General features: G+C 40.8%; 1 protein-coding gene across 6 annotated transcripts in view; it reads right to left on the bottom strand.

Annotated features, from left to right (window-relative positions):
- INTS2 (integrator complex subunit 2) overlaps positions 1-13,197 on the bottom strand; it is a 53,680-nt gene extending 40,483 nt beyond the window's left edge. For 2 of the 6 annotated variants that reach the window (XM_079905385.1, XM_079905390.1), the window contains exons 1-8: positions 12,215-13,197; positions 10,643-10,949; positions 9,222-9,360; positions 6,970-7,072; positions 6,021-6,134; positions 3,867-3,997; positions 3,452-3,625; positions 194-420 (exon numbers count right to left, since the gene is read on the bottom strand). In XM_079905385.1, the coding sequence (XP_079761511.1) occupies positions 194-420; positions 3,452-3,625; positions 3,867-3,997; positions 6,021-6,134; positions 6,970-7,072; positions 9,222-9,360; positions 10,643-10,949; positions 12,215-12,233 (1,214 nt within the window). In that variant the 5' untranslated portion in view covers positions 12,234-13,197. Of the gene's footprint in view, positions 1-193; positions 421-3,451; positions 3,626-3,866; positions 3,998-6,020; positions 6,135-6,969; positions 7,073-9,221; positions 9,361-10,642; positions 11,103-11,931 lie in introns of all 6 variants that reach the window. The other 4 variants (XM_079905386.1, XM_079905387.1, XM_079905389.1 and 1 more) reach the window with 4 other exon arrangements.
- Positions 13,198-13,975: the final 778 nt, after the last annotated feature.

The raw sequence follows: 13,975 nt of genomic DNA, 5'->3' as shown, positions 1-13,975 counted from the left end.
AGACCAAAATAGATGGATAAATCCCAGCTAGGAATGTTTGCCTGAGGCCTTCATTCTTGATATAGGCGAGCTCACTACCTAAGCCCAATAGAAAACTCAAATCCTCTGAATAAAAGGCCTGTGGCTCACTTTCTTGGGATTAGAAACAAGAAAGTAAAATGACAAAAAGGTAAAATATCAAATTATTGAATACTTGAGTCCAGCGATCCCCATCAAAGCACAGTACAGACGTAAGAGTGCACTGGCTTTCACAACATGCTCTTCTTTCAGCCCCGAATACACAGACACATTGGGCTCCATCTCCACATCAGCTTCTTCCACAATGCGGGTACTTCTTACTGTGGGAAGAATGCCCATCAACTCCAGAAGAAGCTGCCTTCTCATTTGCCAAAGGACAGAACTACTGGTCTCTCTTTTTCTCTGTAAGGGAAAAATATGGGCCACAAAAGAAAGAAAGCATGGAGCACTTACTAAGTCAGAAGGAAGTTCAAACAAAGCTCTCCACTTAAACACTTGAAACTGATCCATTTGAGGAGGCTGAGGCTATCATAACTGCAGAATCTCATTTTAATCCATCCAGCAAATTCAGTGGATTTGACAAATACTCTACTCACCCTAATTTGGACTGGTTGTACAGAAAATACTAAATTAATAACAATTTGAGATGTAAAACATCATGTAAATGATGCTTTCAAATACATAATGACTAGTGGAGTCATATGTACAAAGTGCTCAGATTGTGAAGACACAAGAGCTTGAGTGGAAACAAAAGCTCTGCTATTAATTGATTATGTACTTTTAGGCATATAAGTTAACCTCTCTGAACCCCTTGTCTTAAATGACAAGGAGATGAATATCTTATTAATAATATTTAACTCCCAGGAGTGCTCTAATTAGGAGTTTACAAGTCTACCCCCCCCCCCCCCCAGTTCTTCAGGCAGGGATAATGTCCAGTCATCTCTTACTCATCAGGGCCTGACATATTGTGCCTGACATACAGCAAGCGTTCAATATTTGTTAAATAGATGAACGAACAAAGATAATAAATATGAAAGCAGTTCTAAACTGTAAAGGACTAGGCAAAAGTTAGTTATTATTTTTAGAGTGTTTCAAAGTAAAATATGGTAAGCCTGTTTTATTAATGATATAAGGTTCAAATAAGAAAAGTTTATTGCACACAAAGAACAATTACAAACAAGCGGATCATACCAGGTGCTTAGCACAGTGCCTGACATATAGAAGGAATACCAGAAACATTCACTTCCTTTTCAAAAGCAAAGTTTAAAATTAGTTTTCAAATGGGCTAGAAGTAAAGTAAAACTTGGATACAGAAAAGTATGGTGAATTCATGGCATAAAAAAAATAGACTGGGGGCTTCCCTGGTGGCACAGTGGTTGAGAGTCCACCTGCCGATGCAGGGGACACGGGTTCGTGCCCCGGTCCAGGAGGATCCCACATGCCGCAGAGCGGCTGGGCCCGTGAGCCATGGCCGCTGAGCCTGTGCGTCTGGAGCCTGTGCTCCGCGGCGGGAGAGGCCACAGCGGTGAGAGGTCTGCGTACCACAAAAAAAAAAAAAAAAAAAAAAGACTGAAGAAGGGTCTAAGCAGTATACATGTTACTGTCAAGCTCACTGACCTCAACAAGTTAAAAACCATTCTGCATTAGTTTCTTCGTAGGGACAGGACTCTATTCACAGAGTTACCATGAGATGTTTTTTGAAAAAGTACAATATTTTGCAAGTTAAAAACTGTTGCAAAATATAATATATATTCATCAATAGATGGATGGATAAACGTAGTAGATACATACAATAAAATACTAGCCTTAGAAAGGAAGGAAATTCTGACACATGCCACAACATGCATGGACCTTAAAAACATAATGCTAGGGACTTCCCTGGAGGTGCAGTGATTAAGAATCCCCCTGCCAAAGCAGGGGACACGGGTTCGAGCCCTGGTCCGGGAAGATCCCACATGCCATGGAGCAACTAAGCCCACACGCTGCAACTACTGAAGCCCGCGCACCTAGAGCCTATGCTCTGCAACAGGAGAAGCCACCACAATGAGAAGCCCGCACACCACAATGAAGAGTAGCCCCCGCTTGCCGCAACTAAAGGAAGCCCACGCACAGCAAAAAAGACCCAATGCAGCCAAAAATAAAATAAACATTATGCTAAGGAAAATAAGCCAAACTCAAAAAGAGAAATACCACTTATACGAGGTACCTAGAATGGGCAAATTCATAGAAACAGAAAGTAGAAAAGAGATTACTAGGCGCTGGGAGGAAGGAGGAATGGGAAATTATTGTTTAATGGGTACAGAGTTTCTGTTTGGGATGATGAAAAAGTTCTCAAAATGAATAGTGATGTTGGTTGCACAACACTGTAAATGTACTTAATGTCACTGAACTGTACACTTAAAAATGATTCAAATGGTAAATTTTACATTATGTATATTTTACCACAATAATATAATAATAATAATAATATACACACACATATTAAAATTACAGACTACAATAACAACTTGTATTGATGACCTAATGTAGCAACCTCACGTAGCAGTTCTCACGTGGCTGACCCAGAAACCTGGAGATTACCAATATTCTTTTGGGGGTCCAGAAGGTCAAAAATATTTCCTTAACATTACAGATCTTTTTCACTCATTTTCCCACAAGTATACAGTGCAGTTTTTCCAAAGGCCAGACATTAAAGAGACTTGCAAAAATGCACAATGATACCACTCTTTTCAGTAAATTTTTGTTTTGGAAAATACGGTTATTTTTCATTAAAAAAGTATGTTATAGTCACATTTAATGAGATTATTATTGTTATTTTTCAATGAATTATAAATAAATATTTCAAAAACTGCAGTTTTCATTTCTAGTATGGTAAATATCAATAGATAAAATCCTATACAGGGACTTCCCTGGTGGCACAGTGGTTAAGAATCCGCCTGCCAATGCAGGGGACACGGGTTCGAGCCCTGGTCTGGGAAGATCCCACATGCTGTGGAACAATTAAGCCTGTGCGCCACAACTACTGAGCCTGCAGTCTAGAGCCTTCAAGCCACAACTACTGAGCCCACGTGCCACAACTACTGAAGCCCATGCACCTAGAGCCCATGCTGTGCAGCAAGAGAAGCCAAAGCAATGAGAAGCCCAGACACCACAGCGAAGAGTAGCCCCCGCTCGCCGCAACTAGAGAAAGCCTGCATGCAGCAACAAAGACCCAACACAGCCAAAAATAAATTAATTAAATTAAAAAAAAAAAAAAAGCCCATACAAAAGCTCTTTGGAGTTCTCAATGATTTATTTTAAATGTTAGGAGGTCCTGAGACTAAGAAGTTTGAGAACCACGGACTTAATGACATCATTCTAAAAGTGTTTCTTCCTCTCTTACTAACTACTAAAATAGCCTGATCCTTGGTCTATACACGTATTTCTCCCTCACCTGCTGTCCATTTCGGATAAAAGTTCCAAACCAAGTCCGGACTTTCGCATTTGTTCCAAGAAGTAAACCACTAACAAAACAAACCAAGTCACTCACTCCATCTTCACTAGCTTCATTTTTAGTATGATCCAAGGTCAAAGCCACTCCAAGACCTGGCAAGTGACATTCTTCCACCTAACAGAGCAAAGAAAACAAACTGAATTCAGTATCATAAGGAAAAGGGCCAGGATGAGCCAGAATCTAAAGCATCTAAAGTTTAGGGGAGGACATAACACAAAACATAAAAACCCAGAGAAGAAGGTAATAGTCTATAACTATAATTCCAAATCTCTATAATATTCTAAAACCATCTTGAGAAGAGTTCCTGGTCCTAATATAAAGGCTTTTATCTCAGAAAAATAATAAGATCTCTTACCACCATGCCTCGGACCTTCAGGGCCTGAGAAGGATTCATTTTACATAAGAAGCGTAAGGCATCCGTCCTCCGCCTTCCTCCAAGACTCTCTTCATCTTGTCGTTCTCCATTTTTGATCAGGCCCCTACAAACTGAACATTTAATAGGCTCTATTACCTTAAGCTTTGTAAGTAGGATATCAGAAACAATTTTTTCAGTCTTGAGAATCGCTCATTTATGCAGATTAGACACTACAGAAGAAAAGGATCAGGAAACTTGAAAACATAGCAATAGAAACTGATCAAAATAAAGCCAAGAGTGAAAAGAGACTCAAAAAAATGAACTCTGACCTGTGGAACATCAAATAGTCAAACATACTTGTAATGTCTCAGAAAAAGAGAATGAGAGACAAATATATATATTTGAAGAAATTTTTCCAAACTTGATGAAAACTAAAAACCCGGAAGTTCAATAAACCCCAAGAAGGATAAACACTAAGAAAATCATACCAAGACACATCATAATCAAATCTCTGAAAACCAGTGATAAAGAGAAAATCTTAAAGGTAGCCAGAAGGGATAAAAAAAAAAATAAACAAATAAAAGTAGCCAGAGGAAAAAAAGGAACCTGTACAAAGGAATAAAGATAAAAATTACCAAAGACAACAGAATGACATCTTTAAAGAGCTGAAAGGTCAACCTAAACCTATCGTGTAATATTCAGTAAATCTCTTAGAAACAAAAGGGAAATATTATCAATACCTCCATTTTTCAAATGAGAAGTTAAGTATCTTGATGGAGATCACACAAAGAGTGAGTGACAAGGTTAGAAATTATGCCCCCCAGGGCTTCCCTGGTGGCACAGCGGTTAAGAATCTGCCTGCCAATGCAGGGAACAGGGGTTCAAGCCCTGGTCCCAGAAGATCCCACATGCCACGGAGCAACTGCGCCCGTGTGCCACAACTACTGAGCCTGCATTCTAGAGCCCGCAAGCCACAACTACTGAGCCTGCGTGCCCCAACTACTGAAGCCCACGTGCCTAGAGCCTGTGCTCCGCAACAAGAGAAGACACCACAATGAGAAGCCCGCGCACTGCAACGAAGAGTAGCCTCCACTCGCTGCAACTAGAGAAAGCCCGCGCACAGCAACAGAGACCCAGGGCAGCCAAAAATAAATAAATAAAAATAAATAAATAAATTTATTTTTAAAAAAAAAAGAAATTATGCACCCCAGATCCAGCATCTTTTTCTGCATGACTCTCAATTCACGAATTACCTTGCTCAATAAATGTAATTTTTATTTCACTCAGACCCAAACAACAATCTTCAGTCACTAGCAGTTTGAAATAGTGGTGAAAATTTCAGTTGATTTTTCTCAATTTCTACCCTATAATTTTCTGCAAGCTGATAGCAATAAGGCTAAAAAACAAAGGTCTGATTGCTGGTATTTCTGATTACGTATATCTCGTACTGCTCTTTGGCTATTTCACAGATATATGTTCTCTCCCCTTTGTTCACGGAACACAGGGATTATATATTCTATTTCTTCAGTATTTTTTACTTCCCTATTATAGCACTGGTGACGAATGGCCAAAAAAAAAAAATATGGCTGCATACTCACTGTACTTAAATCTGTAACCTCAAAACAATTTTGAATTCTCTAAACTCAGCATTTCTACAATGAATACGCACTAATAAATTTTCAAAAAATAAAATCTCAAATAAAACCCTATAAGTGTTTCTTCTTAGCTCAAACAATAGGTCCTAGGGACTTCCCTGGTGGTGCAGTGGTTAAGAATCCGCCTGCCAATGCAGGGGACATGGGTTCGAGCCCTGGTCTGGTAAGATCCCACATGCCAAGGAGCGGCTAAGCCCGTGTGCCACAACTACTGAGCCTGTGCTCTAGAGCTCGCGGGGCACAACTACTGAGGCTGCGTGCCACAACTACTGAAGGCCGCAAGCCTAGAGCCTGTGCTCCACAACAAGAGAAGCCACCGCAATGAGAAGACCACACACCATAACGAAGAGTAGCCCCCACATGCAGCAACTAGAGAAAGCCTGCACACGGCAAAGAAGACCCAACGCAGCCAAAAATAAATAAATTTGTAAAAAAAAAAAAAGGTCCTGTACATGCCCAAGCAAATGTCTTCAATATCCCATTTTAAAATTACATTTACCTTCATTAAAACTATCAGGAACATTGGCCACCAACAGACACAAGAACCAGGCACCATTTCTAACATGGAGCAAGGCTTCAGCTACATCAACTATAGGAAGCAGGGATGGGAGCTCTATAAGAAAACAAAATCAGTGTTACTACTAAGGAGGGATATTTCATTGTATCATACATTAAACATGTTTTGACATTTCACCAATGTCATTTTAAAAGTAATTAAAGTACTTTCTTTTCATAGTCTAGAGTTGAACTGTCCAGTAGGATAGCCAGTAGCCACATGTGACTATTTAAATTAAAATCAAATTAAATTAAAAATAGTTTCATTCCTCAATCACACTAGCCACATTTCAAGTACTCCATAACCACATGTGGCTAGTGGCTACTGTACTAGACAGCACAACACAGAACACTGTCATCGCTGTGGTGGACAGTGTTGGTCAAAAGAGTTACTTTCATGAAAATTTTCTCTGCATTTTTATGTCCTCTATCTTTTAATTCTGATCATGCATACCTATTATAAAGAGCCCAGAAAATACAAAAAGTGCAAAGAATATAAATAAAATCAGCTCTAATCCCATCACTCAAAGTTAGTAATTTGAAAGATTTTATTTTAATCCCCCTATGGGTATTACTTTTAACAAAACTGGGATTATATTCTACTTACCATTTTGCCACTTGCTTTTTTCATTTAACATATTGTGAACATTTTCCAAAATTATTAAATTTCTTCAAATACACCACTTTAATGGCTGCACAGTATGCTATACTATGGAAATAATATAATTTACTTAATCATTGTCCTACTATTAGTCATTTTTGACCTAAACTTTTAAGGTACATTCTTAATTAGGTGAACCTTAAAATAGCACAACACTCCAGGTTAAGAAGTTACACAGTATCATTTAACAAGAAACTATATCTGAAATTTATCTTAGCACTCATTATAGTACCTGCTTGTAAAATACAAAGTACATCTGCAGCTTCCTCCAAATAGACTGGACTCTCAAATAGCTCAGATGACTTGAAAAAAAATTCTCCACTGGACTCAGATACCTTTAAAAAAAAGAAAGAAAAAAGAAATGATGAACTCTCTTAATTTCAGGTAATGAATTAGACCCCTTACTATTTTTGTAATTATTTTTTGAGCTTACAGACCATGTCTCTTAATAAGTCATTAATATACTACAGTAGAATATGCAGTACTGGATGAACGTACCAATTTAACCACAATTAGTCAAGTCACATTGTTATTCCAGACACGCAATATGAGTCTTGATAATTTATATCTATACAAATATTTGGAGACATCTGGAATTAAAGATAAAACAAGCCAAAGAAATGAACTAAGAATGCTACCTACATAAGTTGTAGTTCAAAAAAAAGCTAAAAAACTATAAACTTAAAGCAGTATAACAGCTATAAATTCATGTTCTAAATGAAGTGTGGGAAAAACAAAGAATAAAAATTTAGGTCATCAAAAGTACCAACCAGCTTTTCTGAAAATTTCCTACAGAAGTTTCATTGCTACATCTCCCATATGCTGAAGGGTGCTGAACTGAAAAACTGGAAACCACTCAGAGGAGGCAGGTCACTTATTTCATTAGAGGCATCAAGTACAGTATTAAGAAAAAGATGTAGGAAAATATTAGTTAAAATTAAAGACTGTCAAGAATTCCCCGGCAGTTCAGTGGTAAGGACTCTGTGCTTTCACTGCTGATGGCCCGGGTTCGATCCCTGGTCAGGGAACTAAGAGCCTGCAAGCCACATGGTGTGACCAAAAAAATAAGAAAAATCAAAAATAAAAGAAAAAGAAAAAATTAAAGACTATCAGTATAGTAGAAAAGAGCTGAAGTAAATAACTTTGTAATAGAAAAAAAAATTAAGATTTGTAACACATCTTAAAAACTATCTAGAACTAACTAAATCCGCCCCCCCATCAGCATTTTCTTTGGAAACAGAATTTAGGTTTTTTTGGTCCACAATTGATAAAACTAAACTTTATTTATTATAAATTAACTGACCTTGAGATTCTCAAAGTACAAAACATTTGCTTCTCAAACTCTGGGCCCAATCTTATATAAGACATCTTAATATGAAGATCCAATTTAGTTCTCTGTATGGTAACTCCTAACATTCACAAATTTAAAATTCAGAGTTTCAATTAACCATTATCACCCAAAAGTCCATGACCTAAAGTAACCTATGTACACCCAAAACTAATATAACATTGCAAATCTTCAATAAAAATAAATAAATAGGGACTTCCCTGGTGGCGCAGTGGTTAAGAATCTGCCTGCCAATGCAGGGGACACGGGTTCGAGCCCTGCTCTGGGAAGATCCCACATGCCGCAGAGCAACTAAGCCCGAGTGCCACAACTACTAAGCCTACGCTCTAGAGCCCATGAGCCACAACTACTGAAGCCTGCGTGCCACAACTACTGAGCCCACATGCCTAGAGCCCATGCTCTGCAGCAAGAGAAGCCACCGCAATGAGAAGCCCACACACTGCAGGGAAGAGTAGCCCCCGATCGCCGCAACTAGAGAAAGCCCGTGCAGCAACGAAGACCCAATGCAACCAAAAATAAATAAATAAAATTTTTTTAAAAAAATTTTTTAAATAAAAGAAAGAAAGAAAGAAACCTATCATTTTTCTGAGATGAGAGGTTGAATAGCCTTCTTTAGTATACAGGAACAATTCAGCCACCTAGTGAGTGAAGCTAGCCAAATATCCCACGTTCAATTCAGCTTTGATACTCCCCAGTCACCGTTACGTATGAGGTACATAATTCAATCAGTATCTAAAGGAATCTCACACATTTTTTAGGAATCACGTACATATTTCACAACACTTTATGGGAGAAATTATATCCTATAGAGATATTTTCAAATTTTGTCATTTATACAACTCTTGAGCTATATATCTTTCTAAATATCAAGAAGCCGTTGAATGGACTCCATACAGAAAAAAACCTTATGATAGAGAATGCAGAATAGGCATAAATTAGAGAAAACAGTAATTAGAAACAGCCTTTAAAAGCAGGCATTTAATATCCTTTCAAGCCTTTGAAAGGAAGACACTTACATAACAAATAGAAATATGTGTACGAGAGGATGCAACCTGCCTGCCTTCTTGCCTGTTTCTACCTTCTATGTGTAGGCATCAAGTCATGCATATTTTGAGCTGTGATTAAAATAGACGCACCTTGTTCATAATTGCCAAAAGTTCACTAAGCACAAGACGCAATCGACGAGGTGAATCACTGTGTTCAAACTCTAAAGTCAGTCCATGCTGCAGCTGTGATACCAGGATGCTCTCTCCACTGCCTCCTCCAAGTTTATGCCTAATAAAGTACAAACGTGTAAAACAATTATGAGAACACTGGCACAGAAATAAAAGCATAAAAATGACCTTTTACAGAAATAATCTACAAAAGAATATATGAATTCTTTTCCTATATTTCATGAGTGTATTACTTCTGAAATATTTTGTTTTTCTATTTCAGAGATTCACAACCTGTGTAAAGACTCCATTACAACTGACAGTTAACACCCACTTCCATTAACAACAGTGGCTCACTACTGGATCCACAATGAGGGAGGAAGGACAAAACAAATGTCCAGAATTTGGGGGACTCAGTACAAGCTTAACAAGCCTCCTACAGGACTTCCCTGGAGGTCCAATGGTTAAGACTCCGCACTTCTACTGCAGGGGGTGGGGGTTCCATCCCTGGTTGGGGAACTAAGATCCCTGGTCAGGGAACTAAGATCCTGCATGCTGTGTGGCAGAGCCAAAAAAAAATTAAAAATAAATAAAAATAAAAGCCCCTCAGGAGATTCCAATAAATCCTTCTACTCCAGGGGAACTTACCCTACCCCCTTCCCACTGAGAGTAATTAGCCTAATCAGTTTAGCCTGAGCACAACAGTGTATATAGCCAAAGTTCTCAGCACAACATTTTACAATATGGAATTCAAAAGACCCTAGAGGCCTTCCCTGGTGGCGCAGTGATTGGGAGTCCGCCTGCCAATGCAGGGGACACGGGTTCATGCCCCGGCTTAGAAAGATCCCACATGCTGCGGAGCGGCTAGGCCCGTGAGCCATGGGCGCTGAGCCTGCGCGTCTGGAGCCTGTGCTCCGCAACGGGAGAGGCCGCAACGGGAGAGGCCACAACAGTGAGAGGCCCGCGTACCACAAAAAATAAAAATACAAAAGACCCTAGAATTTTAATTATAAATAAAAAATAACTTTAAAAAATGCTCTCCAGGGCTTCCCTGGTGGCGCAGTGGTTGAGAGTCCGCCTGCCGATGCAGGGGACACGGGTTCGTGCCCCGGTCCGGTAAGATCCCACAAGCCACGGAGCTGCTGGGCCCGTAAGCCATGGCCGCTGAGCCTGCGCGTCCGGAGCCTGTGCTCCGCAACGGGAGAGGCCACAACAGTGAGAGGCCCGCGTACCGCAAAAAAAAAAAAAAATGCTCTCCAAAGTTCAGATTCCCAATCTTCTCTTTTTTGGAAGAGCGCACTGCAATAAGAAGCCCTAAAATCTCCAAAAAAATTTGATTCCCTCTTTTCACGCAAATCGAAATAAATACCAATCAATCCACATATTATATAGTATTACATTACCTAAGCTGCTGTTCTTTGCTGGCATCCTGTTCTAAAGCATGAAAGTCCACAGACAACAAAGCAACAATGGAATTGACAGCTTCCACTCCAGAGAGAAGACGAAGGATGAGTTTTTTATCCTGAGCCCAGCTTTGGCTCTGGTCAGCAGGAGCACAAAGTGCCATCCGCACCAGGCAGGGCAGGAGAAGTCTTAATTCTGGGTCACTTAAAGATGCCAAACGAACAACGTCCACCTTCTGCATTGCCTCAAAAGCAAAAGGACTGACAAACTGAAGGCTTGTACACTCGGTCATTATCACTGTTGATCCTAGTGGTTAAAAAAAAAAAGTAGGGGTATAACTCCACATGTATGAGTTCCCCTCTTTTTAAAACCTCTGAAAAACGTGGTTTATCTTTAATAGGCCCTGATGTTGGCAATATTCCTGGCACAATTAAAGGCTCCCTATGCTTCTACTGCCACCTGGAAAATGAGAAAGAAAACAGAGTATATTAATGCCTCTTTCAGACTTAGGGACCTTCTGTTCTAATACTCCCATTTTGCAAAGAAGGAATATGAAACCCAGAGAGATTAAGTAACAGGCCCAGAGGAGTATTACTAGTCAGTGGCAAAATCCAAGGCTGAACCCTCATCTACTAAATCCCAGTCCAGTAATTTCTCCACTGTACCAGTCCTATGAGTGCCACAATGCAAGTAAAAGGACAGCATAGTTAAGGACGCTCACCTTTTGTACCTCTTTATTTTCACACGCCTACCCAACATATGTGAAGAACCGTTAAGCTTCTCTTTCCCACCCTCCACGAGTCGGTGGAAGCACTGGTAAATCGCCTCACTAGCCAGAAGTTATGATAGTTATAACGCCCTGGAGACCTTAACACTATCCTATATCCCCTGTGTTACTAGTAACAAACAAACAAAAAACCAGCTGTGTAGGTGCAATTAGCTGTGGGAGAAAGCTGAGTCCCACTTGGGCACTTCTCTGTCTTCAAGAGCAATCAGAAACAGAAAAAGCAAGTAGCAGGTCGCCAAAGCCATCCCCTTTGAGACCCACAGACTAGCAGAAACGTGGGTAACAGAGGGCTGGGCAGAAACGTTTTGCTTTTAAGCAAAAGGAGCTGGCCTTTTAACAGAGGGGCGGGCTGATAGAGCCGAGGCGCCAAGACATGTGTGCTCATAGGTCTGGCCCCGGGCGTAACGAGAACCAACCAATCCCTCTGGCTGAGAAAAGTCGGGCAGGTTGCGGACATGGACCCCGAAACGCTCTGACGCCTGAGAAGTGAAAGCTTCATACCTTAAAATCTACCCTCCAACCTCCCGGTACCCCACGGGGATTCGGCGCCCTAGAGGCGGCACTAGAGGCGGGACGCGGTAGAAATCTAGAGCGCTGTCCAAAGTTGGGCCTAGGCGATAATCCGGATTCCCCAGCCCTGCCTGTGCCCTGAGTCGACCTGGGCAGCAAAAACCCAGTCGCCGGGACCAATCGGGGCAGCGGTGCGATGGGGGCTCGATGAGGACACCGCACAAAGGCACAGCCCGGGCTGAAGGGAGGGGAAAGCGGAGGAGACTGCTTCAACCTGCACAGAGAACCTTCATTCATCCCCAGCGCCTGGCTCCCGTCGGCCACCGTACTGGACTGAAAAGAAGGGTTGCTGCGAAAGGAAAACCGGAGACGTCGGCGATGATGCAACGGCACGCATGGGCGGCTCCACCCACTTCCGCCTTCTCTGTGTGCTCTACCCAACTTCCCCCTGGGAGTTGTAGGATCGTGCTGTCTCTTTTCCAGAGCATACCAGCTGAATCCTTTTAGATAAATCATTAAGGCCCTCCGAACTGCAGTTTCATCATCACAGGACTACCGTGGCATTCAAATGACAACGTGTGTAAAAGAAATGTTAAAATTGGGACTTCCCTGGTGGCGCAGTGGTTAACAATCCGCCTGCCAATGCAGAGGACACGGGTTCGAGCCCTGGTATGGGAAGATCCCACATGCCGCGGAGCAACTAAGCCCCGTGCGCCACAACTACTGAGCCTGAGCTCTAGAGCCCGAGAGCCACAACTACCGAAGCCCCCGCGCCTAGAGCCCGTGCTCCGCAACAAGAGAAGCCACCGCAATGAGAAGCCAGCGCACCGCAACGAAGAATAGCCCCCACTCACCGCAACTAGAGAAAGCCCGCAAGAAGCAACGAAGACCCAAGGCAGCCAAAAATAAATAATTTAAAAAAAAAAGTTAAAGTTGCCCCCACTATTCTTTGACCAGAACACTAATAGAACCAGACTGTACACATTTCTTTCCATCTCTGCCTATACAACTGTGGTGCCCTTTCAGCACCAGTTTTATAATCCTAGGATTTGTTGGAGAATTTAAAAAGCAATCTAATCCCAAGCCTTCTTCTGCTCTCGACCTCAACACACAGTCATCAATTAAAATTAAACGTCTTCATTTCGGGTTCTCAGGAATCATAGATCCTTAGAGGACAATGGATGGAGTTTAAGGAATTCTCTAGAATCCGTGCAAAATTGTGAGTGTTTGACAGTTCTTCTGGAAAGAGGGTCCAAAACTTGCAACAACTTCTCAAAGGAGTTTTGATCACCCAGTAGACTGAGAACCTCTAGTCTCTATATATTTTCATATTATTTCTGGTTCCTGATTCAACCAATGTGTATTTAACACCTTCTATTCAGCAGATATTATGCGGGGAGCCGAAACAAAAACATTTTACAGAGATACAGTACTTAATAGTTTCTAAAGCTTTGACAAAGGGATAATCTCTCTAAAAATAAGGTCTGCTTTCAACACGAAAAATCAGCAAAGGAAGAAAAGAACTAATGTGTGTTACAGTGTTTCTCAAACTTTTTTCCACCTGGCCCACAGTAATACATTTCACATTGTGACCCAGAGCACAGATATACATGTATATCCACATTTACAGGGAAACAAATGTTTTATGACATGATACACATATTACATGTCATGTATTCTATTTCACTTCTTTAAATTGCTGGTCACTGCACACTAAAATTGATTTCACAATCAATTTCACAATGGGTTACAAACTGTACAATATTGTCACTTTTTAGGCTGATAATCTATTAAGGACCTACTTACTGAACACTTGCTAGGCGCTAGTGCTTTGTATCTGTTATCTGATTTAATTCTCTGAGGTAGGTAATATTATTTCCATTTTACAGTTGTGGGAATCGAGAGTGAGAGGTTAAGCAATTTCATTCTCCCTGGATGATCATTTCACAAGAGTGAAGGGAATTCAAACACTGGTTTGGGGGATGAATAAGAGGAGGAGGTGGATATGAACTAAGTGATTTTTTTTTTTTTTTGC

This window comes from Stenella coeruleoalba, assembly GCF_951394435.1.
Source record: "Stenella coeruleoalba genome assembly, chromosome: 19".
Lineage (NCBI taxonomy): Eukaryota > Metazoa > Chordata > Mammalia > Artiodactyla > Delphinidae > Stenella > Stenella coeruleoalba.
Note: the sequence above shows the minus strand (reverse complement) of the source record. Positions and strands in the feature narration are given on the sequence as shown.